General features: G+C 45.7%; 8 protein-coding genes across 9 annotated transcripts; 3 read left to right on the top strand and 5 right to left on the bottom strand.

Moving 5' to 3' along the window:
* The first annotated feature begins 191 nt into the window (after window positions 1-191).
* Window positions 192-1,766, top strand: Paf-AHalpha (Platelet-activating factor acetylhydrolase alpha). 2 transcript variants are annotated; one of them, NM_080350.4, is made up of 3 exons: window positions 192-573; window positions 646-1,110; window positions 1,179-1,766. In NM_080350.4, the coding sequence occupies exons 2-3, from the start codon at window positions 715-717 to the stop codon at window positions 1,458-1,460; spliced, it is 678 nt and encodes a 225-aa protein (NP_525089.2). In that variant the 5' UTR covers window positions 192-573; window positions 646-714; the 3' UTR covers window positions 1,461-1,766. The 2 variants fall into 2 exon arrangements, with proteins under 2 accessions (NP_525089.2, NP_727895.1); NM_167461.2 differs by having other exon boundaries at window positions 192-1,110.
* Window positions 1,767-2,064: 298 nt separating this feature from the next.
* Window positions 2,065-5,377, top strand: Efhc1.1 (EF-hand domain containing 1.1). Its single transcript, NM_132847.2, has 4 exons — window positions 2,065-2,191; window positions 2,250-2,797; window positions 2,854-3,127; window positions 3,768-5,377. The coding sequence occupies exons 1-4, from the start codon at window positions 2,141-2,143 to the stop codon at window positions 5,274-5,276; spliced, it is 2,382 nt and encodes a 793-aa protein (NP_573075.1). The 5' UTR covers window positions 2,065-2,140; the 3' UTR covers window positions 5,277-5,377.
* A 183-nt stretch (window positions 5,378-5,560) lies between these two features.
* On the bottom strand, window positions 5,561-6,629 carry CG43673 (uncharacterized protein). Its single transcript, NM_001272651.2, has 2 exons — window positions 6,584-6,629; window positions 5,561-6,395 (listed from the first exon to the last, which is right to left on the bottom strand). Exons 1-2 carry the CDS (start codon window positions 6,591-6,593, stop codon window positions 5,713-5,715), a joined length of 693 nt encoding a protein of 230 aa, NP_001259580.1. The 5' UTR covers window positions 6,594-6,629; the 3' UTR covers window positions 5,561-5,712.
* A 371-nt stretch (window positions 6,630-7,000) lies between these two features.
* CG43672 (uncharacterized protein) lies at window positions 7,001-12,812 on the bottom strand. The gene is made up of 11 exons (NM_176739.3): window positions 12,520-12,812; window positions 11,867-12,446; window positions 11,673-11,816; window positions 10,353-11,603; window positions 9,509-10,296; window positions 9,103-9,449; window positions 8,706-9,047; window positions 8,478-8,625; window positions 8,220-8,417; window positions 7,336-8,160; window positions 7,001-7,258 (listed from the first exon to the last, which is right to left on the bottom strand). The coding sequence occupies exons 1-11, from the start codon at window positions 12,780-12,782 to the stop codon at window positions 7,072-7,074; spliced, it is 5,073 nt and encodes a 1,690-aa protein (NP_788912.3). The 5' UTR covers window positions 12,783-12,812; the 3' UTR covers window positions 7,001-7,071.
* Window positions 12,790-16,111, bottom strand: CG33172 (uncharacterized protein). Its single transcript, NM_176738.2, has 3 exons — window positions 16,007-16,111; window positions 15,221-15,952; window positions 12,790-15,157 (listed from the first exon to the last, which is right to left on the bottom strand). Exons 1-3 carry the CDS (start codon window positions 16,062-16,064, stop codon window positions 12,951-12,953), a joined length of 2,997 nt encoding a protein of 998 aa, NP_788911.2. The 5' UTR covers window positions 16,065-16,111; the 3' UTR covers window positions 12,790-12,950.
* Window positions 16,112-16,260: 149 nt separating this feature from the next.
* Polr3A (RNA polymerase III subunit A) lies at window positions 16,261-22,819 on the bottom strand. Its single transcript, NM_001103517.3, has 7 exons — window positions 22,650-22,819; window positions 20,736-22,594; window positions 20,516-20,661; window positions 18,289-18,706; window positions 17,789-18,224; window positions 16,685-17,720; window positions 16,261-16,615 (listed from the first exon to the last, which is right to left on the bottom strand). Exons 1-7 carry the CDS (start codon window positions 22,691-22,693, stop codon window positions 16,403-16,405), a joined length of 4,152 nt encoding a protein of 1,383 aa, NP_001096987.2. The 5' UTR covers window positions 22,694-22,819; the 3' UTR covers window positions 16,261-16,402.
* CG8952 (uncharacterized protein) lies at window positions 19,330-20,305 on the top strand. Its single transcript, NM_132844.3, has 2 exons — window positions 19,330-19,465; window positions 19,540-20,305. The coding sequence occupies exons 1-2, from the start codon at window positions 19,364-19,366 to the stop codon at window positions 20,266-20,268; spliced, it is 831 nt and encodes a 276-aa protein (NP_573072.1). The 5' UTR covers window positions 19,330-19,363; the 3' UTR covers window positions 20,269-20,305.
* A 292-nt stretch (window positions 22,820-23,111) lies between the features above and the next one.
* On the bottom strand, window positions 23,112-24,527 carry mRpL3 (mitochondrial ribosomal protein L3). The gene is made up of 4 exons (NM_078611.4): window positions 24,404-24,527; window positions 24,239-24,344; window positions 23,654-24,177; window positions 23,112-23,600 (listed from the first exon to the last, which is right to left on the bottom strand). Exons 1-4 carry the CDS (start codon window positions 24,439-24,441, stop codon window positions 23,180-23,182), a joined length of 1,089 nt encoding a protein of 362 aa, NP_511166.2. The 5' UTR covers window positions 24,442-24,527; the 3' UTR covers window positions 23,112-23,179.
* Window positions 24,528-24,974: the final 447 nt, after the last annotated feature.

Here is a 24,974-nt window from a genome sequence, read left to right as displayed (position 1 = left end):
AAAGGCACATGCCTTAAAAATCACAATTGTAAACTTAAATCAACAGAGATCAAAATAATTAACAGACTTCTCTGCGATAACGCTTTTGACAATTTTGAATAAAATGCACGTTACAAACAGTAACATATGTGACCGTGTAACGTTTTCGATAACGTATCCCACATCTTTTTCAGCTGTGCCAAGTGCAACATTGCTAGACAACACTTTCCAGCCCTGGAAAAATACCAAGACATCTACCATCTCTCTAAAAACGAAAACATAAACGCTTACCAAGAAAATCGTAGATTTTCTACACCAAATTAAAATAAACTTATAAAAATTTTCAACCTTAAATCCTTGGCAATTTCCATGTACACGAGGGTGGCCACATAATTCTACGACATTTACGGATGTTAATGTTGAGGTAACCTAAAACACAAAAAAAAAAAAACAAAAAAAAAATCTTCGCCATAAAAACGATTTATTAAAGTAAACAACGGTACGGAGTTGTTTATGCTAGCGACTATCAGTTCAATTGTTTGTCCACGACTGCAACGCTGTCACTGCAAGCCGAGCAGAACGCCCAAGTATCCGGTAAGACTAAGCCGCAGACGATGCCTCATTCATCCGCATGCTGAAACTGCAACTGAATCGAAATCGAAATAGGAATAGGAATCGGAATCTTTAACTAAAACTCAATATTGGTCTGCAACTGAGTCTGAGCACGCCGACGAAATGAATCCCTGTGTGCTGCCCACCCCATTGCCCGATCTGGATGGCGACAAGCGTTGGCACAGCATACATCGCCGGTTCATCTCCGATTGCCGCGAAAAGGATCCGGATGTGATATTCCTCGGCGACTGCATCTTCGAGACCGTCCAGGACACGGAGGCCTGGAATAAGTACTTTGCGCCGCTGCACTGCCTTAACTTCAGCATTCGCGACGACTGCACCGAGCACGTACTGTGGCGCATCGAAAACGGTGCGCTGGACAATGTGAATCCCAAAATCGTCGTCCTCCATGTGGGCACCAATAATGTGCGGAACAGCGCGGAGGAAGTGGCCGAGGGTGTGCTCGCGAACGTAACGAAAATCCGGCAAAAGCTGCCCAACGCCTATATCGTTTTGCCCGTAAGTACAATAGTTGTGGTATTAGCCAGCCGCAGTAAATCATCGACATTCCCATCTCTCCCTTGCAGTCGCTACTGCCGCGTGGCCAGCAGCCCAATAAGTTGCGCGAAAAGAATGCCAAAATCAACGAGGTGGTCAATGGATTGACCAAGGGCTTGTATCGCGTCCAGACGGTGGCCATTGACAAGGGTTTGGTCCAGACCGACGGCAGTATCAGTCATCACGATATGTTCGACTATAAAAATCTAACCAATGCTGGAGCGAAAAAGATATTAGAACCACTCTACGATCTGCTTTCTCAAATTCTCAACGAAAACGAACCTGAAAACGATCTCACCCCCTCCGAATAAAAGGAATATCCAGCAGCTATCCATTATATATATACATACATGCATACATACACACATACATATACCACAAACAATTCCCAGAATATAACTTAAAACCAGAAATGTATTTTTTGAAATCTCATAAGCTATAGAGCTGCGAGACTAACTCACAATTAAGCATACATTTTTCGTATCGAATAGTAAACCATCGCATATACCATTGCATTATGATATTATTTTACATTGTATTTATAAGAAAAGAAAAAAAACCGAAATGACTGTCATTGGGTAAAATAGAAGTTATCTTCAAGCATCAGACATTCATGGATTTTCGCTAGCATTCGTTTTTTTTTACGTTTTCCGTTTGATCACCCACAAATTAACTTTTGTTTGATATATTGACAGTATTCTTGTATTTTATTACTATTTTATGCATTGACAATAAGAAGTAAAGTTTAATGCAAACCGTGGGAGACGTTTGATAAGTGTACACGTAGTGGATTTTTTAAAAGAGGCCAAATCTATAAATAGGAAGTATGCGGACCTGGAGAAATAAAAAAAAGAGTAGGCTCCGCAGGATCTGGACTTAAATTTTCTTCAATAGTGCTCTGTATTACATTTAGAGCGTACACCAAATATACAAAATATTTCCAAAGAGAAAAGGTCGAAAACGGGTCAATAATTCACATAAAATATATACAATGCTGCGCATTCCTGGAATGCCCCTTCTTCCGGGGACTCTCTTTCGCGATGTAAGTACTTCGGATTGAACATCAATTGGGATTAGATATACATCTATGCGAGTAACAGGTATCCAAGGGACATTACCCCAAACCGCAATCGCTGGCCAATGTCCAAGGTCTGAGCATGCTGAGTGATCGCCAGCAACCGGCTCCTGTGGAATCGGGCAGCGTTACGGTGGACATAAGCTGTCCCCCAGTTGGGGCGTCCTCCATATATCCGCCACGTTCGGGTCCCCGTATGCCTCCATGGCTGGCGTATGACAAGAAGGTGCTGTGCTTCCATGCCTACTTCAAGCAAACCCTTCAGGAGGTCTACCATGCGCCCTATCTGGTGCGCAAGGTTAAGATCTACTACTATCTGGAAGATGGTACTTTAGAGATCTACGAGCCCCGGGTGGACAACTCGGGAATTGTGCAGGGATGTGTAGTTCATAGGCAGCGGGTCCAGAAGGCGCCGCCGTGCGATAATGAGTTCATGTCCCTCATCGATCTGAACGTGGATCAGACTGTTCAGATATTTGATCGTCAGTATCATATCACCGATTGCGATCCGTTCACAAGAACTTTCTTAAACAAACGCGGCATAACCGTTCCCGATCCGGTCAAATCGCCATGGTAAACGATATTTGAATCTCGGAAATTACCCATTTATAATGTCCATTCTCATATAGCGATCCCACCGAGGAGCAACGAAAGCGTGAAAACCAACCGCGATCTGGTAATTTAATCCCAAAGAATCATCCGTTTGCCCAGTTCCTCAAGTACGATAGGCAAATACTCAAGTTCCAGGCGTACTGGGACGATAGAACCGAGTTCGGAGACGTACGCAAGCTGGAGCTGTGCTACTATCTCTCCGACGATACCATCGAAATCAAGGAGCAGCACATTCGCAACTCAGGTCGCGACGGCCCAACCGTTTTTCTTAAACGCGGGCGCTTAGCTCGAGTAAGTAAAAATAAGTATAGATGGTACTGGTATTTACCATAACGACTTACAATACGATATTAGCAAAGTAAATTGGGATGTTGTAGCCCAGATCCCAAGATGTTTGAGATAGGTTGGTTTACATGATATCTTCTTGGGATTCCTTCTATTGAACTTTTGTAGTTTCGGATCTCTTGATATTTGAAATCTTCCAATTTCCCTATAAACCTGTAGATATAATTAAGAGTGTAGGTAATTAACCTAATTAGCTGTGCAAAACTGTAATATTGACCAAGTTATATCGTATTCATGTCATAATATCGTATTTTTGCCATATTTATACATATTTTTAAGGAAAAACTATCCGTTTTTTTACATTAGCAATAAAAAAAGTGGAATGTCATACCTCGTTGAATTCGTAACCAAATTCACCATCGATCTGTTTTCAAAATTGCAAATTTTAACTTTTTGCCATTTTCACATATTTTGCTGATTCAAAAATTTGTAAAAAAATGGATTTTTAAAACTCAACATGAAAATTACACATGTAGTAAGATCCGTTTATTAGCCGCATAAAACAGTTCTTTCTTTTAGTTATGATGGAAAATCTGTTCGCAAATATCATATTTTATGATTAATACTATATATCTGTTTTTGGTAGGAGTTCGAAGGACTCCAGCTGCCAGGACAGATGACCCCGATGACGCTACTGAACGTCCTGGGCACCAACATGCGCAACGTGCGCTACTGCGTGGATCCGCTGAACACTGGAAACAAGGAGATTCATTACTATAGGGAAAAGGATCTCCAGATAGGCAGTGTGATAAACGTGTATGGCCGTGCGGTGGTGATAACCGAACTGGATCCCTTCACCCAGAACTATTACCGCCAGCGATATGGCATACAGGATTTTACCCCACTGCCGATCCCCGCCAGATCCGATGATTGTGCTGACCATAGATCGGAACGACAATTGCCACCGTACAATGGATGGGGTAGCTACGAGGATTCGGTGGGCAATTGCATATCGGTCGAACCGAAGCCGCCAAAGTCCGATTTCAAAAAGTTCATCAAATACGATCGTTATGTGCTCCGCTTTGGCGCCAAAATGCTCTCGACCATCAAGGCGAATTGCGAGCGAATCTTTGTGATTAGCTACTATCTATGCGATGATACGCTGCAAATCCAGGAGATCGCCGTGCGGAACTCCGGATTCCTCGGTGGTGAGTTCATGAAGCGCACACGCTTGGAGTTGCCTGGCCAGGAGAGGTTCTCATGCAAGCAGCCGCAGTACTATATGCCATGGAACTTCTTTGTCGGATCGACTATGTCGCTGAAGGACTTCATTTTTCACATAGTCTCGGCGGACGAGTACACGCTTATGTACATGGAGCACCATCCGGAGATCTTTCCCCATGCGAATGTGGGTGTGATCATGGAGAAGGTGAAGAGTGCCCTGCAGAATCGCATGGCGGAGTTTGTGGGATCGTGTGTTCCGGACTGTACGGATCTTGAGAAGAAGCGTGATGTCTTTGTGTCCTTCGAGAGTTTCAAGGGCGCCCTGATCAGCATTATGGGTAACCAGATCAGCGATCACGAGATCATCAGCCTCTGCCGGCACTTTTCGGCGGAGAAGAGTCAACCAAATGCCTGCGATCGGTCCACGGTGCGGGCGGCGGCTCATCTCGAGCTTAAGAGAACCCTGTGGAATGCTCGGGATGATCTGATGGAGCACTTCCATCACATCAATCCGACCAACCAGCCATTCCTGCCCGAAGTTAAGGTGAGATCGGCACTGCGGGGATGTCGCCTGCCATTCTCCTTGGAACTGATCGACAATATACTCTCGATTCTGAATCGCAACGAGTGCGACGACATCGAGGTGTGCGACCTAATGAACTTCATCGACGTATCATGCGGCAAGGGCTGCGACATGCTGCCCGTGAACCACGCCTTCGAGCTCTGCCCCAAGATCCCGTTCCTGAACAAGGGTCGTGTGGTGAACTTCACTTGCTTCCTGAGGGAACTTAATCTGCCCCTCAACTTGCCAGCCGGCGGCGAGAAGAACAACGATGCGATTGCAGAGGGTGGAAGGATAATGCCACCATCGGCCATGCCCGATACCGATGCCCACAAGGCGAATGAGGACGACGCACAGCACATGGCTTGATTGAGACACGTATCTTGCAGTGCACACACATATTTCGTTCCAAATTATTTGTTGTAATTCCTTCCATTATCTTGAATCGTCAAAAAAAAATATATATTTTGAAAAATCGATTTTCTTTACTAGGATTGGCAGATAGGATGCATAGCCTAATTGCTAATTTTTAATAACAATATTTTGCAATAGCAAAACTTAGTATATTTCGTACTTACATATATAGATAGTTTCTAATTTAGAATTAAAAAAAAAAAATGATTTTCATGATGCATTGTTTCGAATGTTGCTTTGGTTTATTTCACCAATGGTTTTATAATTGATTTATATATCTTTAACTGATATTTTGTGATCCAGGAACCAAGATCATTCAACAGTATTTACGATATCCACATATGCTACTATGGCAACCATTGTATATTGTATGTGCTATTGGAAAACACGTCTAATTCCGATTGACTGGGCAATTCAGTACCAACTCGCGATCTTGGCAGGATTTCGTCTCCCGATCGAACCACTGATTCCGTGGGCAATTATGGCGCTTGACCCGATTCTTATGGCACATATAGAAACGACGGCAATGTTTGGGATCTGTCAAATACTCGCCATCGTTTATTCCACGGCAATCGCGCTGGGATCTCAGCACATCAATTCTGTTAGTGAGTGGATGCGGAGTAACTTGGAAGATGGAATGGGCATCATCTGCATCCTCGGTATCGAGAATAAGTTTCGATTTTTTGGTGGTCACTGCGGGTGTCACTGTCGTCGTCGGTGGACAGGTGGTTGTTTGTGGTGGCGTCGTGGTGACCTCCCCATTGGCCTTTCCATTGGGCACCAAAGTGACGTTTGCTTTGACGTCTCCCAGCACAGAACCGCCGCGATCCCCGTTGAAACATTTGACTAGTCCGGGTAGATTGCAGGTCTGGATCTTTGGATCGTAATACAGGCCATTGGAGCACTCGCGCCGAACGGCATTACCACGCTGGCACACAAAGAAGCTGGAGCAACTGGCCGGATCCGCAAACGACAGGCCATTGAAGCGATCCGCACAAACGGTGCTGCCCAAAGCTTCAGTCAATGGCACCGCCGACGACACTAGGATCACCACAAATAGATGCTGTGCAATCCCTAAAGACGAAAGAATATACAACAATTTTAATATAGATTTAACAATAAGATCTTTAAGCTAATTGCACATGCATGTTGTTTGGACACACATGCAGACATTATGATCATATTGTATATATCTATTTTTGAAGTATCCCATATATCCTTTGCTATATAATCGATGTGGTATAATCCATTGTTCGACGTACAAACTTTCATGTTGGTAAACCGGCTTGGAGGTGCTGTTTCAATAACGAGACAAATTTAGTCCAGACTCGCTTTTATAGTCGGAGGCGCCTCCTTATCGCCATCGCCATCGGCAGACGGCGACGGTTACATGGGTAACGTTCACTTCTTGTGTGGAAAACACGGCTTGGACAAACAGTATACTTTTCGCGCGTGCTGCGGGAACTAGCGTGTATCGCCAATGAAACCATTAGGAAATTGGCAGGGAATATATTTAGATATATGTATATTGCTCGTAATGGTTTTATCAGCGTCTGCTATTTTGGATAATGCATCTCGAAATAGTTGCACTCGCCAGTTTCACATTTGATAACAGTTTTGAAAAGAGCAAATAGTTATGCGATGTCTTTTAGATATCCATGTTCCATGTTCTAACAACAATAATAATACTACTACTTCTTGAATAATTCTTTACTTAATTACTTTGCAACTTTCTGTTTACACAATTCGTTTAGTAAGGAAATGCATCCTTGTTGCTTTTCTGGCGATGAATGCTAAGGAACACAGAGTTTACCGACGGCTGAGACACGGAGAAGGAATAGAAATCCTGCTTGTTGCGATGCAGTGTATCGACGATCCTGGACATGGGGTACATGTGACTGGACAGCCAGAAGCAGACCCTGGGAAAACTAACATTCCTGCAGGGATAGAAAAGGAAAGAGAAAATTAGAATGGAAATGGAAATGGAAAGCTGTGCCTCAGAGAAATGCCTCACTTGATAATGGCATGTGGAAATACGTTTTCGATGACTCCGCACAGCTTTAAGTACTTCCATCTGTCCGCGCTGTCAGTGAAAGCCGCGGAGAACTCCTGATGCTTGTGCCGCAATAACGTCCCAGTGGTCCCTGCTCTATCCTCCTTTGCCTCCGTCGATTGCGAATCAAAGTCAATGGGACTGCCCAGCTCGGCCAGATGGATTCTCGTCTCCACCATGTAGTACGATGAGTAGTAGTTCTGTTGCATCTCCTCGCGCTCCCCAATCACCGCGATTCCTGGATAGCTCAGCGTAGCCATACGTAGAGCGGGCGTGGAGTACGCGGTGTCGCTGCAGGTATAGATAATGCTATGACCACGCCTGCGCAAATCGTGGATTATGTGCAGCATGCTGCGCTGCGACACGATATCCAAATGGGTGAAGGGATCGTCCAGCAGGATGAGCTCGGCATCGCTCATCAGGGCAATGCCGAGACTCAGTCTTTTCAGTACGCCCTGACTGCAGATGGACAGCGAGTTGAAGCGATATTTGTACAGCCCGAAGATTTTGCACAACTTTGTGGCCTCCGCCCTGAAGGAAATCTGTTTGGAGCGTCGAATACGCAGTATCAGATCCCATGTCTCCAGTATGGTCATCAATTGCATCGTTTGAAACTCCTGAGCACTGTAGCCCACCATATGGCAGGAATCCAAATCCTTCGACTTGAATGGAACCGTCTTGGAGCTGATTATCCGTCCCGAACTAGGTGTGTAAATGCCGAGAATCGTCTTCAGCAGCACACTTTTTCCAGTTCCATTGGCGCCGAAAACGCTCATGACTTGATAGCTAACATGATGGATATATATATGAATGTATATGGATATTTCGCATATGGTTATCATTACCGATTGACCATGAAGTCAATGTGCTTGATTGCCGCTTTTAGGCCAAAAAAGACGCTCAAATGCTCCACATGCAGGGCTTTTGATTCAATGTGGTTGCGTTCCAAAGTGCTCACACGCGATTTTTCATGGATCCAGGTGTTCTCCAGCTCGCTGGGCTCCATGATATGCAGAATGTTCTGATCGTATTTGCTATCCGGACTTTGGAAACACGTCGGTTATATACTGATTTTTGAAATGTGCTCCTGCACAGCAACTCACTCACTATCCCAAAAGTACTTCGGTTGTCGTGGCCTTCGCTTCACCATATGCGATTTGAGGAATATGAAAATCGAGATCCAAACCACGACGAGCAGAAGGTATACACAGCACAGGTATCGCAGGTGGTAGAACTCCTGTGCATCGTCATCTACGGCGGATAGTTAAAATAGTTAAGATTATAAAGAAACACTAGGTGGTCACTAGCTAAACACTTGATGGATGCCTCACCACAACAGTTGGGAATCGTGTTGCACTGATCCGCATAAACACTGGTCTCGTAAATTTGCCGATCGCTGCAGAGCCAGATCTTCTCCGAAATGCTGGCGATGCGCATTAGATTGTGCAGCAGGGCATAGAACGGATGGAAGTCCAGCAATAGGAAGTGGGCTGTGTTGGGATTCGTAAATGGCCGCAGTTCCTTCACTGCTATGTAAACCAAAATGCCCAGTGAGTAGGCGAGGAGTACCTTTAGATACACAAAGGGCATATCCGAGATCGGCATGATGGTTATCAAAATATTCAAGCTAAACACACACGCAGCAATGATGAACATGACATAGACGGAGTATACTGCAGATCATATTAGTAATAAGCATATGGTATATGTGTACGATGATCAACGTACTGTGTATATTCGAATCCATTAGCAAGTCCCAGTGAAAGAATATGACGGCTATGTTAATGGGGAACAGGGCGAGGAGCACCACCAATAGTTCGTAGATCAGGAAGGCCACGATGAGCACGATAGTCGGCATGCCGGCAATCAGTTCCACGTAGTTGTAGCGACCGTCCCTACTGAGCGTCATGTGGAGCAGGGGTATGCTCCAGATGAAGCAGAAGCAGAAACTCAGGCAGCTGGCGAAGATCAAGTCGTATCCATCGATATTCAGATGCAGTTGCAGCGTGTGGATGGTCGAGAAGGGCAGCACTTCCAGTTCCACCTTGATGCCCGCATCGCCATCGATGAAGGCACTGAAAATGGAGACGCATGTGAGGATTTTATACGATATATAACAATCATGGAAACATACACTGCCAGCGAGTTCAAAGCCTGAGCCAAGCTATCCGGAGCTGTGTGAGGCCACTTCGTGTTGAAGAGCACCTCGATCTGGACATTTGAGAATATGACCGCCTCCATAATATCCGCATCCGATAACAGACTGTTTTTGTACTCGTAGTTATAGATGAAGGTCGTGATATCCACAGTCTTGTCCACCTCTGTGACCCCTACTTTGGCATACATCTCACTGGCCACTAGTAGTTCGCTATCTAGCGTATCCTTTTGCATGAGTATAATGCCATCGCCATGATCGGACATCGGAAACGTTATGTGTCCCGGTTGCCGGCAGTTGTGCCAGAAATATGGCATACTCAGTGTCCAGACGACGACAAGCGATGGCAGAGTCAATTTTAGAATTGGCAGAAACCAGTTGCGCGTGTCGGCGATCAGCAGCTGACGCAGCTCCTCCAGCAAATACATGGTCGGTATGATGAATCTCCGCTTTGCGGACTGTTGTCTGCTTGCCAGAAGTGTTTGTAGTCCGGGCTGGCCAAACTCTAAAGTCGACTTATCACGCGTGTATAGGCTAGCTAAAATGTCATCAATGCTGCACTCATGAATTTCGAAACTGTATACGTTTAGATCATTTTTCAATCTGGCCAAGTTCTCGATCAAATTAATCAGTTCGGTATGGTATTTGTGCTTGACAAGGAAGGAAGCGCAGTCAGCCAATATGGAGTCCATCTCAATTTCCGGTATAAAGGTCGCCATGAACGCATACACATCCTTGAAACTGCACTTTTCGTTGCCAAAAATAATCTGTTGGATTAAAAGGGATTATAATTTGAATATTGTAATATCATATTATATCATACCAAACGATAGGACTCGTTTAACATCCTGCACAGCTTCTTTACCGTACCAAAAGCCTGAAGTTTACCCTTGGAGAGTACAAAAATCCGATCGGCGATTCCGCTGGCCACTTTTTGATTGTTGGAAGTGAAGAAAATTGAGCGGTTCTTCTTTTGATCCAGAATCAAACTATAGAACAGACTGGTCCGCTGCTCATCGATTCCATCGAACGGCTTGTCAAGGATGACGATCTGGTTGCCTCCAGCGAAGGCGCATAGGAACTGCAGCACTCTCCGCTGTCCAATGGTCAGGTCATTAACCAGAGTCTTTTCCCAATCCTCAAGCTTTAGATATCGAAGAAGTGCTTTAGCCTCTAGCTTGGCCTCGGTCTTGCTAAGACCCCGCAGCCTGGAAAGAAACACTAGATGATCGAGCACTACGAGCTCGGTGAACAGGGTTTTGTACGACATAGATATTGAGGAATTTTTCAGTGCCTCTTTTCGTTGCGTTACAATATTGAAACCGGATAGATAGATCTCGCCAAGCTTGGGCCGTGTCCGACCATATAACATCTTTATGATCGTGCTCTTGCCCGATGCATTGTGACCAAGTAGAGCGACCACCTCGCCGGCATACACATTCAGTGTGATGTCCTGCACAACATATGTCGAATTCGAATACTTTTGCCATACGCCACGAAATTCGATCAGAGCTTCAGCCGATGTTTTTGAAAAACTAACTTCTGGAATCTGACGTTTCAACCTGCCCACAGCCGACCTGGTGGCATGGTACTTCTTTAGCAGATTCTTCACGCGAATTGCCAGCCAAAAGTAGGCATTGTTTTCAAAAATCATCGCGAGTAGGGTGCAAAAAATGGTCTGTACATAGAAACAAACGATCGGCACAAAGATTCCGAAATCGGATTTGCTGACTCTGTAGAACATATACTTTCCTATTGTCACTCCCAGCGTGTAGTCCTCGATGTAGAAGATCTTCGAGAGACCGCGACTGAATGATACGTTGCACAGAAGGACGGTGGCGAATCCGTAAAACACATCTGGCCCATCGGACAGGAGCTCCTTCTTCGATAGAAGCGGCAGGGCCAGCAGTATCCATATGATCGGTGCCATAACCATAGCTACTCTCGATCTGCGCATAGCCGATGTCATGAGTATTATCAAACTGGTCACGGAGCATCCATACGAGATGAGGAAGCATAGTAATATGGGCCAGGGACACTTGTTAACTGCTGCCGTCGCTCCATTCCATTCGATCTGAAAATGCCGAACCGGACTGTTGGATTGATCATGTTGGATACGAGATGTACATACATATGTACATACCTTCAGTAGAATTGTGATGAGCAATGAGGTAATCAGGAAGTGTGTGAAGACATTGAAGAACCACGCTGCCATTTGCAATGTTGCACTCGCGTTGAGTATCTTCAACATATAACGCTGTCCCAGTTCGCGTTCCTCAACGATCAGCTAGAAGAGTTGAATGTAAGCTAAGTGTTTGGCTATGGAATAGGACGAACCGTAGTTAGGATGGTCACCGGGAACATGAAACCCAGAAGTATTAGCAATACGACCGAAGTTCCTATGCCCTCGGAGAGCAGCACATTGGGATTCTCATTGAAGCGACGCATCACGACTTTGGGTAACTTTTCCACCTTGGAAGCCGTAGCTCTCAGGAACTGCATGCTGATGTGGTACTGCAGCGGCACGAAACCCTCGCCCATGTAGTCCGTGTAGCCATCCTCGTCGAACTCGTCTTCCTCGGCGACATCACGATCCATCAGCGTAGTGGTTTCCTTCCAGCTGTCCCCAATCCAAGTGTCCTCGTAGTTGCGCAACTCCGACGGCATGATTATGGCAAAGTTCAGCACGGTGGGCAGACCATTTAGTGACTCATCCACATTCCGGAAGCAGACACTTGCCAAATAATGTTCGGAGGCGGCGTGGATGCGCATATCATTGCAATTCTCAAAGTCGACAATCTTATCTTCGGACATGGAAAGTTTACCCAGGGCATCGCCCATCAGCCGTCGCAGTGCAGCATTTGAGTTGGGTGCGAATGCCACTCGAATATCCGGAATGAATACGTTTGTTGTAAAACTACAAGTGGCGGAAATGAAGTGAATGATATGAGCCATTTCAATATCTAAGATATTAGTACGGTTCTACTTACTTTCGCTGCTTACTTGCCATTTTGGCGCGTCTCTCTTGGATTTTGCCAATGAGTGAGCTCCAGCTGAACTCCAAAAGTTCGGCTTCTGCTCGTATCGAGTAGTCTCTCATATTTGAATCACTCGATGAGCGAATGAATAGCAGAAAAAGGGACGACATCACAGGCAAAACAAGCGACAGAATTAAGACTAGCTTGTTGTGTTTTTGTTTTTGAAAGTTCTTCCAAACCAGCAAGCAAAAGACATGGCAAATTTGGCAAGGCATTTGAATAGGCTCTACATTCACATTTATTTAAAAACAAATACAAAAATTGCCGCCACTAAAGTTACATCTAAACAAATGACAGATAAGGCAGTTTCACTTTTCTATTATTAAACACTAGACAACATAACAAATGTACAAAAGTGCCAATGATACACGAAGGATATTCTCTTAAAGTATATTACTTATGCTCATAGTCTGCAATCCACATCCGTAGAAATACATTCGCTGATGTTCATCCAGGAGCATTCCTTTCACGTCTGCTATGCACGTATAACCAACTCGCTTATATTTATGAGTACTGAGATCTATTCTATAAATCTGACGATCTATGCTGCAGGTATAGGCGAACAATTCGGATGCTGCGACACTTTTGGTAGGACAATGTATTGCCAGGGCATTAACTTGGGCATTGTGAAGACCCAAGTACTCGATTTTTTGTTCTACATTATTGTTATTTAAATTGAGTACCGTGTACTTAATGCTTTCATCATCCCCGCCGGATAGAATGTGTAAAAGATGCCTATCCACATATATATCAATGGTATTTATACCAGTTACGTGCAATTGAAGCTGAAAATATGTCGTTTCTAGGGTACGATCAAAACCGTAGACTTCGCCATTTGTTGTGGATACCAACAGCATTCCCTTGCTCGCAATCCACTGAATGCCCAGTGGACATCTTTGTATGTCTACAAAATGTTTTAGGTCTAGTTGGTTGGGGGTTTCAAGCTCCCATATATAGTGACTTATATTTCCATCACCGCCTGCAACATATATTGAAAAGAGATCCCCATCCGAATGCTGGACAACATCTATGGCCATTAGTCGCGCTTCAATGGTACTCGTTTTGGATGCGGCCACGTTGTGCAGCGTGTGGCTGGATATTTCACTTATCCAGCATTTATTGCTCGCATCTATGCTAAGTTGGCTAATGCACAATTGCGATCGTCCGCCGACGGAGAAAACAAGCCAAGTACTTGAGTCGCCGCCATTCGATTTGTATGGAATCGCCTGCAAACTTCGCACTGTTGAGATATGGGAGTGCATTTCCGCACGCTGAGACAATGAGTCATTGGTCACTTGGGTGACTTTTATGATATTATCATCGCCAGCGGAAAGGATAAAGGGATCGGATTGATTTCTCGGCGTAATGAGTCGAAGGGTATTGCAATTTCGTACGTGCCAGTTATTGGGTTCGATATCCTTAAGCCGATTGTCAACGGCATTGTAGAGCGAGTTGCGATAGAAGTACACACGCTTTTGCTTCACATACGCAATGGAAAGTTGACTATCACCATCACTCAGTCGAAAGTCCCAGCAACGATGGCCTCCGCCGCAGGCCAATTGCAAGAGGATATCATTTCGTCGGGACCAGGCCACAATGTGATTGTCGTTGAAGCCCAAAATCAAGTCATCCGATGGAGATGCTTCGACCCAAGCCAATGGAATGCCCTCACGTTGGCTAACACGTAGTGTTGAGTCAGAGAATCTCACACTAAGGTATTTTAAAAATGCCTCATGACCACCACTCATCACATGCGCATTGTCCGCATTAAGACTGAGCAACTTAAAAAAGTTCGAGCCCATTTTACCGTGTAAATACCGAATTGAGTCCTTCAATTGGAAGTCGTCGCTGGCACTGCTGCGGCAGTAGAGCATCACATGTCCCTCGCGGTTGCCCAATAATAGATATTGCTCTGAAATGAGCAGGGCCGCAGTTATCCACGGCTCGCGGTTATTGAATAGTGCGATGTGCGACTCTATATGCAGCTGGTGGGTTTGCAGTAGCAGACAGTAGCCCAAGTTATCGGACACTAGATAGCGATCTCTGCTTAGGAATTGAAATGACCGTATAGTGCCCTTCATCCTAATGCCATCGAATAGTTGTTCAAAATCATTTGTATTTGTGTTATACCTATGCAGTGTTATGCGCCGATGTCCACAGGTGGCTATAATGTCATCAAATACTTCCAAAACAGTGCGTTTGTACGACGGAAAGTCATTGACCATGAGCCACTTGTTCTCATGCGAAGAATCCGGGGATATTCGGGTGTAATACAAGCGGTTTAAGCTACTCAAACCCACAATTATCTCATTATTGACAAACTTTAGATTTCGCACGAACTCATTTGCATCGCCTAGACTGCTCAATATGGTGGATTCAATTTTGGGTCGATTGAGGACTTCTTTAAGATTTTGCCCGACCAAATTACCCGTTGAACTGGTGCTATAGAGGATTTCCGCGTCTTGGCTGAAGCCTAGCCTCCAAATTGGCGCGCCGAACTGCTGACGACGCTTTAGGATTAATTCGCCAGATGAACTCCAGATGCAGACGTACGAATCCTCACCGCCGCTGGCCACAAATGTACGGTCATCTGCAATGGCAAGGATAGTTATAAAAAATTAGGAAAGATAGTCATATTTCAAGCAAATCTTACCGATTTTAAGTATAACAACGCACATAACACGCGAACTGTGTCCGTAACAACTGAACATGGGCTTTATTTCAGCTGTTGTCCAGTCGCCAGACTTTTGTATATTCCAAAACTTGACCGAACGATCATCCGATGTGGTAACCAATAACTGCGACTGCAAGTCAAACTCAATTGAGTGTATCACTCCATTGTGCGCTTCAATGCGCAAGAGCAAGGGATATGTTTTCATTACAGATTTTGGATCGGATTCTGTGGGAAACTGCGTTTGCCATACCAAAAGTTCTCCAAAGGCATTACCGCTTATGATGGCCAGTTTATTAAAGGAACTCCCATGGAGTTTCGTGTAATAGAGTATGGAACTGTCGGTGCATCGAGCCAGCTCCAAGACAGTGCAATCTGCATTCGACGTTAGATCATATTCCATATAAAGGAGAGCACTGTGCGATGTGTGAAGAACAAATCGTTTGCGATCCTCCGACTCGTTTTCATCTTCCAAAAACAGAGCGGCATTAATCCAATCTCTGGTTTCGCCCTCGTAAACGAGCTGAAAGAGATCGTTTTCGGAGCTGGTTGTACACCTAATCAGGGAGTATTCGTTCTCGCTATATAGCAATAATAATCTTTGCGATTTACGCAAGGAACTCCACGCAAATCCTCGAACCTTTCCCTCACGCAGTTGAACCGGCAACTCGACTTTGGGTTCTGAGCTATATAACACCGCCTGATCGCCATGACCTGTGTATATGATGTTTATTAGAGGGCGTTGCAAGGTTTTGGCAATATACATACCAACCAGGATCCCGTTTGGGGATATTTCCAGACCGAATGCGTCAGAAATCAAAACCATAATTTAATAACAACACGTTGTTTTGATAAACTCAAGCGTTCAGTGTGACCATGTCGTGGCAATTTGAACATAAGCAAATGTGGAACGGCGGAATGTGAACTGCGCGGTTAATTCAAATTTGAATATACTACTAATAATAATATTTTCGTTATTTGCATCAGCAATTTTAAATCGAATTTAATCAAAGCTCCAAAATATAAGAAATACCATCTTTAATTTCCGCAGCTAAGTACAATCTAGGTAAATTTGCTTAACATAGCTAGACAGAACAAATATGTATATACTATTTATTTACAATAATGAAGTTATAAAAGTATAACGTCAAGAAGGCCCGCTTCTTATGTGGTTTTGCTTGGCAACAGATTCAGGGAACTGCAGATGGTGGGCTCAATAGGTGGCACCTGCTTGTCCTCGTGCTGTTGTAGCAACTTGAAGATGCCAGTGCCAATGCACGCTGGCATTCCCAGGATAATGCGCTCCGAAACGCCATTGATGGCATCCGTCTGGCCATAGTAAGCTGCATCAAACAAGTGGTCCGCCGTCTTCTCAAACTGACGTGGCAAAAAAGAAATACATTAATATACATACGTACGGCTTAGCATAGTGAAATCTCTTCTTACCGATGCCAAATTGAAGACACTCTCACGCATTTTGGCCAAGCCGTGTCGCGTGATACCCAACACCTCGCCACGCGCCGTCATTTGGCTGGCCAGGAGCATGATGTGGCGCCAATCGACGCTCATACCGTGTCCCTCCATCACCTCGGTGATCTCGCTCATAATGATGGTTCGGGCAGCTTCGATGCCCAGCGTCTGATAGATTTCGCAAATGTTGTTACTCCTGGTGCGTTTGCCCACCACACCGTACGTGGCGATGACATCGCGAAGTCCATAGCCCTCAATGCACAGCTTATACGTGGGCGGCTGCCGTGCATCATCGACAGCAATAACTGCTCGATTGATATTTGGCAGGCCCGCCACTACGACGTTCTGCAGACTGAGTGCCAGGCGCGCCAACTCTGCATTTATGGTCGACGTTCGCGTGGCTTCCACACGAACCACAATGCGCGATTGGCTGGCAACAACCTCCACCTGCGTCGGCTTGACGCGCATGCGCGACTTCAGAATGCTAAATACAATTGTGTCCAGATCAATGTGTAGGCCGAGTAGCTTAATTCTGGCCATATCGACACCGATCGCCAGGTAGCAGCTGTATGGTCCGCATACGACTTCAACGTACGAGGACAACTCCGCCAAAGTGGTTTTCTCAATGCGCGCCTTGACTTGTCGCGCAAACTCCATGCTATGGCAATTCTCCAGCTCGGCAGTTATGATTGGCGTCGATATGGTTTTCGTCGCATTTATAATCTCAACAATACGTGGTACACCCTGGGTGATGTTCATCGATGCGACACCAGCGAAATGGAAAGTCTTAAGCGTCATCTGGGTGCCCGGCTCGCCAATACTCTGCGCAGCAATGGCACCCACCGCTGTGCCAGGCTCGGTAACAGCTCGATTGTATCGATCATTTATACGGCGCACAAACTGCAGCAGCTGCTCGGTAGTGAGGCACTCAATCTGGTGGCACAGGTCGATACACTTCTCGTAGCGTTTCTGCAATTGCCCAATGCGCTTGGACACTGTGTTGATGTGGTTCCTGCAATGCGAAGAGCATGGTATAGAGCAGCACTTTTAGTAAATATGTTGTTCGTTTATTTAACTCACCGAACATCCAATTTGAAATCATCTCGAGCTTCGGCAAACTCAGGTGTTCTCAAAAGCGTTTCCAAAGCCTCAGACATTTCCTCGGCATTAAGTGGACGATCCTTGCCCTGCGGATGCTGCGCACGCAGATTGTCATACTGATGGACTAGATCAACTGGTTTGTTGCGCGTCTCCATGGACACGGGATCCAGGCCATCGCCACCGTAAATGGTATCCACCATCTCGTTGACAGCATTGCGCACTGTGCCGTCGTAGTGAACCACCAGGTCTTCGAGGCACTTGACCAAACGTCGCTGCAGATATCCAGTCTCGGCGGTTTTCACAGCTGTGTCCACCAAACCCTCACGACCAGCCATTGTGTGGAAGAAGAACTCCGTTGGCGTCAAGCCGGAGTAGAAACTATTCTGTACGAAACCCCTGGCCGCGGGTATCGCAGCTGCAAGAAGAGATTGGTTGCTTTAAATCGGATATACATATATGCTGCATTCGTCCAGACTTACAGTGCCTTTCGAAGTGGGGCAATGCACGATTCTCGAATCCATTGGGCACTCGTTTACCACTAATGGCTTGCTGTCCCACGCACGCAATCATCTGCGATATGTTGATGTTCGAACCCTTCGAGCCACTGAGCGCCATTATCAGTGCGCTGTTCGTGGGATGCAGCTCGGCGAAGCATGTCTTGGCAGCCTGCTCTCGGATGGCCGACAATTCCCGCAGCATGACGGACTCCAGGGTCTCTTCGGGCGTGCAACCAGGCTGGCACTGCAAGGTTCCCGCCTTGAGCAATTCAATATACTCATTACACTTTGCGTAACCATTGTTCAAGAGCAATTCCTTGTGCTGCAACAGTTTCTTGCTCGGCGTTACGTCGCTGATGCCAAATGAGAAGCCGCGATTCTGCAGAAAGTAGGATGCGATCTGGAAAGTAGGTTGCTATCAGTGCGCTTATCCAATGCCCAATGAAAGTAAAGTATATATAATATAGCTTTCCAAATAATACGCGTGCAAATTATCTTTAATCTTTGGGCAATCAATATCTGTCGCAGGCGAACGAAATACTTTTCACGAATTTTGATTGACCCTTGAAATAACAGCAAAAGTTAATTAGTGTTCTCCCTTCAGATAAGAAAACTGTCCATAGAAATCAGCGTTGAATACGTTATTGAGTAGCCAGATATTATAATACCCTTGGAAAGAGTACTCCTCAATGGCCGAAAACTCGGCAATGCAAAGTTCAATAAATACTTACAAAAAGAAAAAAGTGCGGAGAAGTAAATGTTTCGAGGGAACAATAGTCACAAATTACTTTTTCAAATACCCATGTTCGTAGAAGTAATTAAAAATCGGTATTAATAACAATGGAATTAGCGAGATACTATTCCCTAGTGTTAGAGCGCGACCTACGTGGAAATTACTAAGTTAGCTCTTAATCTTATCAGAAAGTCTCAATGTTAAAGAAAAATTCGCGCAAAATACAGAGATAAAAGATAACTCGATCGAGTCCCTTGACTCATTTAACAGAGAAGCGTGAAATTAAAGTCAACTTCCGACAGAGCACAAAGACGGAGACAAGACATGGCGCTGAATAGCGAGCGATCCTTGATGCTAGTCCTATTGGCTGCCATCTCCGTTGTTGGCCAACCCTTTGATCCTGCCAACAGTTCACCGATAAAAATAGTGAGTGGTGCGCCGCGTCGCTGGCCAATGCCCAGTATTTGAGTGTGTAAACTTCAATAGTTGCGTTTCAACAGGATAATCGCATAGTGTCCGGTAGCGATGCGAAATTGGGCCAGTTTCCCTGGCAGGTCATACTGAAGAGAGATGCCTGGGATGATCTACTTTGCGGAGGATCGATCATATCGGACACCTGGGTGCTCACGGCGGCCCATTGTACAAATGGCCTGAGCTCCATCTTCCTGATGTTCGGCACTGTGGATCTGTTTAACGCGAATGCCCTGAACATGACGTCCAACAATATCATAATCCATCCGGACTACAATGACAAATTGAATAACGATGTCTCGCTGATCCAACTGCCAGAACCACTGACATTCTCGGCCAACATTCAGGCCATACAACTGGTCGGCCAGTACGGGGACTCGATCGATTATGTGGGCAGCGTGGCCACAATCGCTGGATTCGGTTATACGGAAGATGAGTACCTGGACTACTCGGAAACCCTTTTGTATGCCCAAGTCGAGATCATTGACAATGCGGATTGTGTGGCCATCTATGGTAAATATGTTGTAGTGGACTCGACCATGTGTGCCAAAGGATTCGATGGTAGCGACATGTCCACTTGCACCGGCGACTCTGGCGGTCCTCTCATTCTGTACAACAAAACCATCCAACAATGGCAACAAATTGGCATCAACTCATTCGTCGCTGAGGATCAATGCACATACCGGCTACCATCTGGATACGCACGGGTCTCGTCCTTCCTCGGCTTCATTGCAGACAAAACGGGCATTGCTGTATGAAATCGACACGGACACTAATAAAAGCATTTACTAAACCAAAGCACATGTATATCTATGTCAATTCGATTATAGAATCGATCAAATTCGTGAGAAAGTTTAAGTAGACAATGAAATATCGAGTTCGAACATGTTTCGGAATTCAGGAAATCATTCAAACAATTAGCTATGACCCCTTAAATCCATCAAATGACACCAAATAAGTAAAAACAAGGTAAACAAACAGACAAAATAAACGTGTCATACGAACCCTCGCCAGTCGCCACATGGCCTTGGTGGCATGCGATTCGCCAAAGTCTCTTAGCAGCAAGTAAAAGATGCACTGTTTGGTGCCCGAACCCATTGTGGCCTTATCCATGACACCGCACATCAGCTCCGAGTTTCGTATATGAATCCCTGTCCATAGAGCAAATACAATTTAGCATGCAATTGTAATTTGTAATTTGATAATTTGATAATCAACTACTCACAGGAATCATTGCTGCAGAGATCCTTGTTGCGCGTGTAGTTCCGACCCTTGTTGACCATATTGAGACGCACTTGGGAGTCGTCATTGGGACGCATTAGCAGGCTGAACATTTGCTTGCCCGTCCACAGACGACGCGGCTTGAGAAGAGCGGGTGGTGGCAGCTTTATGTGCATTGTCGAGTCTTCGTTGGCCAAAAAGCAGGCGGCCAACTGCATGGCCTCCTCCTTGGTCAGAAAGACCTCCTTTTGCGTGAGCAAATAGCCGCCGGTAATGAAGTCCTGTGTGGCGGCAATTAGAATCTCACCGTTCTTTGGCGTCACCAGATTCGACTGGTTGCCCATCAGAATGAGTGCCTCGGCTCTGGCCTCCTCCGTTTGTGGCAAGTGTAGATTCATTTCATCGCCGTCGAAATCGGCGTTATATGGCGTACATGCACACTCATTAAAGCGAAATGTCCTCTGCGGCTGCACTTTGGCCCGATGGCACATAATGGACATCTTGTGCAGCGACGGCTGGCGATTAAACAGCACAATATCTCCGTCGCGCAGATGTCGTTCCACGACGTCGCCGCACTTCAGCTCCTGCGCCACCTTCTCACGATTGCCGTAGGCAAGGTACTTCTTAAAGCTCGACCCTCGCTGCTGCACATAGTTGGCGCCCGGGTGCATGCTTGGCCCGTTGCGCACCAGTTCCCTCATGTGCCTTATATTGGCTGGATTCACGCGCTCGGGGTATGTGAGAATCTTGGCCACGCGCACTGGTACTCCAACCTGGTTGATCATCAAGTTGGGATCTGGTGAAATGACAGTGCGTCCGCTGAAATCCACTCTCTTTCCCGATAGATTACAACGAAAGCGTCCTTGCTTTCCCTTCAAACGCTGTACGATTCCGCGCGTCGTCTTCTTTGGAGCCATATTAATGGGTATTCCGCTGATCTCACTGTGGAAATATAGGGCAACATGAAGTTGCAGAAAGTCCCAATCCTCGTGTATCAGCTCGATCTTTCCCCCGGTGGCCATGTGACGCTGAATTACATCATTGATGAGCAGAATTTCACTTTGTTTCATGGTCAGATCGTCCTCCGTGGTGCCGGCCTTGACTTCAGACAAAACCGACGGACGGATGCATGCGGGCGGGACAAATACGCGAGTGACAATCAAATGCTTTGGATGAGCATCGTGCGAGCACATACCCAGCAGGGCCACGTCTCGCTGGGGTATCTGTTCGAAGAGGTCGAGCACCATGAGTGGAGTCAGCTCCTCGGCTGTGCTGTAATTGCCCAGCGTTGAGTTGAGGTCACGATTCGTTTGCGTGGAGCGCAGCATCTCGTTCATGTTGCTGGTGAAGAGCGAGTCCATTTTGCGTCCCTTGTACGGATCATGGAGGATTTTCAGGAGACCCGGCCCCTTCTTAACGCCACCATTTGGCGAGCCACAATGCGGGCATTTGGTTACCTTCTTGGCCTTGGCCAACATCTGCACATGCAGCGCCTTCTTGCCCAAATACGAGAAGTTCGGGTTGTGCAGCTTCTTTTCGTACAACTGCCGGTCCTCTGGCTTGAGCATCACATGGGCACAGACCTTGCAGATCATTTGCAGTATGTTGATGGTGGAACGAAAGTGGCCGATGTGAAAGACCGGCAGCGCCAGATCCAAGTAGCCAAAGTGGCCGATGCACTCGTTCAAGCCCTGTCCGCAGGTCTCGCACATGGCATCCTTGGTACTGATGCCCATCCGGCGATCCAGGACGCCGTAAGGCACCGGCTGCCGCTGGGCCTGGTACAGATTCTTCGAGATAATCCGCACCAGAGCCTCCTGTTGGATTTCATCGGCGCCGCTGATTCCGAATTGCACATGTGAACTGAAGTTGTTTCGGTTAATTTCTGTTATTTGTTTTGGTTGGGGGCGCAACTCACATCTTTTTGTTCAGCGCAGATGCGCGAAACTGCTCCTTCGGCATGGTTCCAATTGGACAATCGTGCCCGCTTAAATAATTAATGTAATAATAATACAAATAAATAAATAACCGGCACGATTTTTTAGAAGTTGGATTTAGTGTGACCGCTTCGCGGCTCCATCCCCGATTGCCACATCGAGGATGTATCGATATACGATGGCAGTGTGACCCACGTGCGTGGCGGAACAACGGATTGGAGCCGCTTTACGCCAATAAGAATAATAACTGCACAGAGGGGCATTCAAAAATCCAATAGGTTTTATTTTAAATGAGCTTCCCCTTAAAAAGAAGCTCATTAAAATTCCTATATGAATATAATGAAACAAATAAGAAACCTAACCATCTGAGGTCTTATTCGATTTAGGTTTGAATAAAACCTCTTAAATAAGTTACAACCAACTTTTAAAACTACTCTGCATATATAAAATTAGTTATTTCTTTTATTTCAAAACAAACAATTAGGTTTCTATAATACCTTAAGCACTAAAGTTATTCGTTTTCATACGTTATTGACTCGCTTTTGAAGTTGTGCACCTGTTCGTACCACACATCATCCCCATCTTGCTGCGGCTCGCCGTAAAACGTTGGGAACGGTGGGGCTTCCTTATTCTTTCGCGTTGGCAAGATGGTATCGTATATGTAGACCAGACCGCCGGTGGGGCCGGCCACCGAGCTCCCTTGCACCCACATAACATTATATTTGGTGTTAATGCGCCACACGCGCAGACCCTTGATGATGCGCCACCGGTTTCCCATGTGTCCCGGCATCTTTGTGCCTGGCCAGACGCGACCCTTCTCGCCACCACCGCCAATGTTGCCGGCACGTCGATGAGTTTTCGTCACACCGTGCGATGCTGGCATGCCCTTAAATCCGTGTCGCTTGACAACACCTTGGAAGCCATGGTCAACTCTGCAAAATATAAGTAGAGTACGTATAACCAGCGCTTAGACGTATGTACTTACGTTTTGCCGCGAACATCGACGAAGTCACCAACGCGAAAGTGGTTGACATTTAGTGGAGTGCCTGGCGCCAGTTGGGCTTCTGGAGAGACGATGAATCGGGCCAGGTTCTTCTTGGGGAGCACACCCGAGTTGCGGAATATGCCCGCGTACTCTTTGGTCAACAGAGCTGGGTTCGTGGTCTCGGAGCCAACGAGAATGCAGCCGCGCTTGTGCAGGTTGGCTACCGTGGGAACTTGGGCAGGTAAATACTCTTCCGGGGGAATGTATTTAATGACATGATTGTCGACGATTTGCAGCAGCGTGGTGCGAATCCGCTCGCCATTCTTTAGCCACAGCGGGTACTGGCCAATTTTGCGCGCTATAACGCCGCATCTTCGCAAATTCGGAGTCCACACAGCCTCATTGGCGGTTGGGCCCGCGGTCTTGACCAAACTATCCTTAATAACTGCCGGAACGCCAAAGTTATTGGTGCCCACTTCGTTGACGAACTGCTTGTTCTCCGCCGTCATCAAATCGTTGTATTTCTGTTGCAATAAAACGCAAATGAGTAGTTTGTTTATAGATAAAAAGATATATGTCACATACTGTAATTTCCTTGCGCAGAAACCATTGGGGATTCCGCAGTCGAGGTCTGCTCAAATGGCCCTTATCGCGCACCTGCGTAACCAAAACACTGCTATTTCCACTGAGCCTGAATGGAGAAACCAGAATTTACTAAATGGCCACTATAGCAACGATAAGTGTACCCACCGGAGACCCAGTAATTGATTAATAACGCTCCGCATCATACTTATATAATATAATTTAACAAAGCATAAAAGCGAGCCGGTGCAGAATAACCAAAAGAGCTGTCAAAACATCGGCCACAGTATCGATATCAGCGATATTTGGGGCACGGCTGCTTGACCATCGATTATTTCTGGTCAATTTCGATTCCACATGCTCTTATAATTGGAGTAGTGGAAACATGATGTGATTATTATCGCAACTATGTAAATCAGAAATTGTAGTTTTTAATAAATTTGTAACATTTGTAATACATTTTGGTAATGAATTCACCCCTCTCTATGTAACGACGCGCAATGTTGTTCATTGACAAAATAGATGATTCACAATTCGTGCTAAGCTATGCATGCTGCAAACTTTAGACGCTTAATAAACATTTGATATCTATCAAAGAAGTTTTAGCGCTTTCATTTTGTTTCCCAATCATTTCTGTCAATTAAAGTTAGAGAATGGGAGAGAGTAATGCGTTGAAATGCGAACAAGTAAGTAACAGGTGGTTGTTGGAACGCATGAGAAGTAGATGGCACGGCAAAAG

This window comes from Drosophila melanogaster, chromosome X (assembly GCF_000001215.4).
Source record: "Drosophila melanogaster chromosome X".
Lineage (NCBI taxonomy): Eukaryota > Metazoa > Arthropoda > Insecta > Diptera > Drosophilidae > Drosophila > Drosophila melanogaster.
The sequence above is the reverse complement of the archived record's forward strand: the minus strand, read 5'-3'. Positions and strand labels throughout refer to the sequence as shown.

Bases quoted from the DNA above. Each gene is read 5' to 3' on its own strand.
- Paf-AHalpha (NM_080350.4), top strand. From the start codon at position 715: ATGAATCCCTGTGTGCTGCCCACCCCATTGCCCGATCTGGATGGCGAC. The intron at 1,111-1,178 runs GTAAGTACAATA...TCTCCCTTGCAG, and splicing joins ACGCCTATATCGTTTTGCCC to TCGCTACTGCCGCGTGGCCA.
- Efhc1.1 (NM_132847.2), top strand. From the start codon at position 2,141: ATGCTGCGCATTCCTGGAATGCCCCTTCTTCCGGGGACTCTCTTTCGC. The intron at 2,192-2,249 runs GTAAGTACTTCG...TGCGAGTAACAG, and splicing joins CGGGGACTCTCTTTCGCGAT to GTATCCAAGGGACATTACCC. The intron at 2,798-2,853 runs GTAAACGATATT...ATTCTCATATAG, and splicing joins GATCCGGTCAAATCGCCATG to CGATCCCACCGAGGAGCAAC.
- CG43672 (NM_176739.3), bottom strand. From the start codon at position 12,782: ATGCCTTGCCAAATTTGCCATGTCTTTTGCTTGCTGGTTTGGAAGAAC. The intron at 12,447-12,519 runs GTAAGTAGAACC...CGCCACTTGTAG, and splicing joins ATGGCAAGTAAGCAGCGAAA to TTTTACAACAAACGTATTCA. The intron at 7,259-7,335 runs GTGAGGCATTTC...CTATCCCTGCAG, and splicing joins TTTCCACATGCCATTATCAA to GAATGTTAGTTTTCCCAGGG.
- CG33172 (NM_176738.2), bottom strand. From the start codon at position 16,064: ATGGTTTTGATTTCTGACGCATTCGGTCTGGAAATATCCCCAAACGGG. The intron at 15,953-16,006 runs GTATGTATATTG...TCATATACACAG, and splicing joins CCCAAACGGGATCCTGGTTG to GTCATGGCGATCAGGCGGTG. The intron at 15,158-15,220 runs GTAAGATTTGCT...TTGCCATTGCAG, and splicing joins CGTTGTTATACTTAAAATCG to ATGACCGTACATTTGTGGCC.
- CG8952 (NM_132844.3), top strand. From the start codon at position 19,364: ATGGCGCTGAATAGCGAGCGATCCTTGATGCTAGTCCTATTGGCTGCC. The intron at 19,466-19,539 runs GTGAGTGGTGCG...GCGTTTCAACAG, and splicing joins ACAGTTCACCGATAAAAATA to GATAATCGCATAGTGTCCGG.
- Polr3A (NM_001103517.3), bottom strand. From the start codon at position 22,693: ATGCCGAAGGAGCAGTTTCGCGCATCTGCGCTGAACAAAAAGAT. The intron at 22,595-22,649 runs GTGAGTTGCGCC...AAACAACTTCAG, and splicing joins TCTGCGCTGAACAAAAAGAT to TTCACATGTGCAATTCGGAA. The intron at 17,721-17,788 runs GTGAGTTAAATA...TTCGCATTGCAG, and splicing joins GATTTCAAATTGGATGTTCG to GAACCACATCAACACAGTGT.
- mRpL3 (NM_078611.4), bottom strand. From the start codon at position 24,441: ATGATGCGGAGCGTTATTAATCAATTACTGGGTCTCCG. The intron at 24,178-24,238 runs GTATGTGACATA...TTATTGCAACAG, and splicing joins TTCTGCGCAAGGAAATTACA to AAATACAACGATTTGATGAC. The intron at 23,601-23,653 runs GTAAGTACATAC...TATATTTTGCAG, and splicing joins GTCGATGTTCGCGGCAAAAC to AGTTGACCATGGCTTCCAAG.